We start from the raw sequence: 4,117 nt of genomic DNA, 5'->3' as shown, positions 1-4,117 counted from the left end.
ATCTTTGAAACTGAAATGCATCTCATGGTTAATTGCATGTCTTAACTGGTAGCATCTCTTCTTTCCTAATAACCATTTCCTATAAAATAATGGCATATCTTAGACTTGATATTGTCCTAGATTCAATGAATATATCAGGATGTGAACAAGAAATAAAGAATTCAAAGGCAAAGTTTTAAACTTGGGTGACTGGAAGAACCCTTATTCCTAATAGAGAAGGAAGGATGTTTGTTTCCTTGGCCCCTGGGTAGGAGTCTAACCAAATCTTCCAATTGAACAATGACCTAAAGACAATATTGTGGCTCACCTATTTTCCCCACCTGAACTAATTAATAACTAAAAATAAGAGGAGTCTTATTAATGACAACTTTAATATGAACATGTGTTTGACCCTCAAGAAACATTAATAACCTCAAGGGAGGAGTGAGTTGCCACTGAAAGATGATGCTTAGGGATGGATGGCATGCAGTTTCTGGATCCAGTCGATACTCAAATACATCAAGGCAACTGATAACATTAGTCATTTGAACAATCGGTACTTCTTCAAATACTGGTTCACTTCTTCCTTGGGGTAGGGACGGAGCGCAATGCAAGTGGCGATGTTCTCAGGCTGCTCCAGCCACAGCATGTGGTCAATGTTCTTCTGTTGCAGGGTCTCAGCCAGCTCCTTCAGGGTGCTCTCATCTGCAGCCTACCAGTGGCAGAGCAAAGAACACTGACCAAATGGCCTACTTAGGAAGTATCAGAAGGCAATGAAAAAACAAGCATGGGGACGCCTGCATGGCTCAGTGGTTGAGTATCTGCTTTAGGCTCAGGGCGTGATCCAGGGATCTGGGATCGAGTCCCACATTGGGCACCGCGCAGGGAGCCTGCTTCTCCCTCTGCCTATGTCTCTGCCTCTCTCTCTGTGTCTCTCATGAATAAAGAAATGAAGTCCAAAAAAAAAGAAGAACGAAAAAACAAGCATGGAAGGGGTTCCTCTTGGCTGAAATTGACTGAAAGTAGGAGAACAGTTCTCTCAACAAAGGAGCCTAAAGCACATCTCCAGAAGCAACAGCTCACTGCCCCTTCTGCCATGTTCTCTCCGTAGGCCCTTAGATAAGCAGCCTGGAGGCAGGACAGGGAGAGGCGTAATATGCCTGTTTCTAAAGTGGAAAGATTTTTCTCTTCTCTCTTGGGATGCTGCATGTGTTGTCCGTAATTATGCTCTCTGTATTTTCTACTTCTCTTATGGTGGTGCCCATACAGCTATCCCTAATCCTTCAGCCAGCTCTGACTTTTAAGAGCTGAGAAGGATATGACACTAACAGCATGTTACCTCCATCTCCATTCTCCCTTCCCACCCAACCCCACCCAAACCTGAAGGGTTTTCCTTTTGCTGGGATAGTTCCTATTTGTTGGCTCAGAGGGCAAACCATTCCTCCCACATCTTTCTCCAATTGTTTCTCATCATCCTCATCACCACACTGACTCCTATTAACAGCAAGTGTTAGAGCTAGCACTCAGAAAATAATTTGTGTTATGTGGCATATTTTTTTTTTTTTTTTTTTTTTTTTGCCTAGTAAGGCAGAAGCCACTCAGATAACGAGAGGTTTGTCCTATCAAATTAGAGGAGGCCAAGACTGTCACTCTATATCTAGAGTCTTCTGGACACAGCCATGCTAGAGGCAAACCCATGCACTTCTGCCTCCTTCTTCAGCATCAGACAGCAGCACAGGACAGTGAGTTAGAGTGAGTCCAAACTCTTGCTCTGTCCCTTAGTGACTGTGCGGTTTTTATTTTTAAAGTAAGCTTTAGGGGATCCCTGGGTGGCCTGCCACCCAGTTTAGAGCCTGCTTTGGGCCCAGGGCGTGATCCTAGAGACCTAGGATCGAGTCCCACATCAGGCTCCCTGCATGGAGCCTGCTTCTCCCTCTGCCTGTGTCTCTGCCTCTCTCTGTGTGTCTCTTGTGAATAAATAAAATCTTTAAAAAAAAATAAAAATAAAGTAAGCTCCACACTCAGTGTGGAGCTCAACTGGGGGCCCAAACTCAGGACTCTGAGATCAAGACCTGAGCTGAGATCAAGAGTCACATGCCTAACCTACAGGGCCATCCAGGTGCCCCAGTGACTGTGTGATTTTGATGAGTTACATGACTAAGCTGGGCCTTTCTTTCCCCTTCATAGAACAGGGATGATAATGCTTCCTAGTAGTAGTGACGATTCAATGGAATTAGGCTCAGACTAGTGCCTGGCAGATAGTAAGCGCCCAATAAATGGAGTTAGCCTTGACATGTTCTTCTATTTTACTGGTCTTTACAGCTACAGCATCACCTTAATTTAATCCCTGGTGACTCCTTGGTCCCTTTCCTGAGTTACGGCTAACAACTAGGAATCGCCAGATGTCTTTGACTTAGAGGAGGTCACCTAATCTCTGTGGGCTTTAGATCTCTCTGAGAAAAGGGGTAAATATATTATCTGCTTGAATGTAAGGGAGGAGGGATGTCTGAACCAGATGATTTACTGAGGCTCTCTTCCTATAAAAAGAGTCTAAATAAAAAGATATCTGCTTCTTTTCTGTCTGCTCAGATTCTCGAGATATTTTCCCACAGGTTATTGCCTGATATTTTACTACCCAACAGTTTTTCTCTTGAAAGATCATCTGCTCTTGCCAGCTACCCATAAAGGGATCACCCCACCCAAGGGTCCTAGTTTGTTTAAAATAAATCTTATACTATAAAGTAAAATATGTGCTAAATGTAGAAAACTAAAAAGAATAGAGAAGCATTAGAAAATAACCAAAGTCCCACCACCTGCTTAATATTTGGATGTATTTCCTTAGTTTTTCCTCCCCAAATTTGTATCATTTTGTATAGAATACAGTTCAGCTCAGTAATGAGCACTCTTCCATGCCAACTAAATATGCTCCAAAACCATGATTTATGAGAGCCTTATAATAGCACATTTTATGAGCATAAAATGAACCAATCGCTAGTGTTGGAAATTTGGTAATTTCCACATGTTTTTACTATTATAAAGTGCTCCTGTGAATATTCTTGGACTATACGATGAATGCTCTTTGGTGCATCTGAATTATCTTCCTAAGATACATTTCCAGCAGCAGAACTGACACACGGAGAAAGGTGAAGGGTAAGATCTGTCTGGCCATCTGCAAAACACCGGTGTGTCTGGTATTTATGATGCTAAGTTCAAGTTATATTAGGTACACATTTACTTTCAAATAATTAGGCGTCATACCCTGGCAATGCTTCATTTGGACTTCGCTGGCAATAAGGAACCCCGTGTCCTTGTCCCTGCTGCAGGGTTTCTCGCGGGAGGGAGCGGCCGGTAGCTCGGGCCGCAGGGATAGAAGGGCCGGCCCCGGGCACAGGTAGAAGGGCGGGGCCTCGTTCCACCTGCCTCCACCCTCACAGGCCTCTCCCAGGAGGGACGCTCCCCTAGAGCGGAGGGGTGCCGGAAGCATCAATAACCCGCCCGACGTCCACACTTCACACAGTCAGGCCCCGTCCAGCCACCGAGGGAGGGCGCAAGTCCCTGAACCCCTTTCCGAAACTTAGATGTAAAGAACTCCTCCCCACTAAAGCGGCACCCACTCAGCCAGGTTAAGCCTCGGCCTCAAGGCCACACCCACTTCCGGTCTCGACGGCCTCGGCACCCCTCCCCCGCCGCCGGGTGCCTCACCTCGAGGACCACCTTGCGCATGCGCCCCAGGTCCTGGAGGTAAGCGGCCGTGTGGGGGTGGTCGCGATGAAGATGCAAGGCCGCAGTGGCTGCGTGACAGGCCTGCGCTACTAGTGCGCCCGCTGGCCAGGAGAATGGAGCTTGCGATAGATCCTTTCGTAACACCAAGTATTGGACTAGGATCTGCGGCTCTGCGCCGGAGGCCGCCATCTTCCGGGCGCACAGAAAGGCCGGACCTACTCCCCGGTGCATGCCGGGATGAGGGAGGGGCCCTGAGCGCCGCCATGTTTTTGTACGGTGGGGACGCAAAGCACGCTGGGTCCGACTGGTTTGATTTTGAAGGCGTGAAGGGCGGGAATTCTCATCCGTGTCGTGCGTGAGCGAGAGGCGCGGAGGAAAGGAGACGGAAGACCCAGTGACGGACAGGACCGTGACC

At 47.2% G+C, this 4,117-nt stretch overlaps 2 protein-coding genes across 4 annotated transcripts in view; one reads left to right on the top strand and one right to left on the bottom strand.

The window, feature by feature from the left end:
* Nucleotides 1–352: 352 nt before the first annotated feature.
* PTRHD1 (peptidyl-tRNA hydrolase domain containing 1) overlaps nucleotides 353–4,117 on the bottom strand; it is a 3,816-nt gene continuing 51 nt past the window's right edge. The window contains exons 1-2 of the mRNA XM_025983951.1: nucleotides 3,682–4,117; nucleotides 353–691 (exon numbers count right to left, since the gene is read on the bottom strand). The exon at nucleotides 3,682–4,117 is cut by the window's right edge and continues 51 nt beyond it. Of these exons, the coding sequence (XP_025839736.1) occupies nucleotides 521–691; nucleotides 3,682–3,933 (423 nt within the window). The 5' untranslated portion in view covers nucleotides 3,934–4,117 and the 3' untranslated portion in view covers nucleotides 353–520. The remainder of the gene's footprint in view (nucleotides 692–3,681) is intronic.
* The window catches only part of CENPO (centromere protein O), a 16,028-nt gene continuing 15,267 nt past the window's right edge, over nucleotides 3,357–4,117 (top strand). The window contains exon 1 of one of the 3 annotated variants that reach the window (XM_072767543.1): nucleotides 3,357–3,720. The gene's annotated coding sequence lies outside the window, so the exon portion shown is untranslated. The other 2 variants (XM_025983950.2, XM_072767542.1) reach the window with 2 other exon arrangements.

Source organism: Vulpes vulpes, chromosome 8 (assembly GCF_048418805.1).
Source record: "Vulpes vulpes isolate BD-2025 chromosome 8, VulVul3, whole genome shotgun sequence".
Lineage (NCBI taxonomy): Eukaryota > Metazoa > Chordata > Mammalia > Carnivora > Canidae > Vulpes > Vulpes vulpes.
Note: the sequence above shows the minus strand (reverse complement) of the source record. Positions and strands in the feature narration are given on the sequence as shown.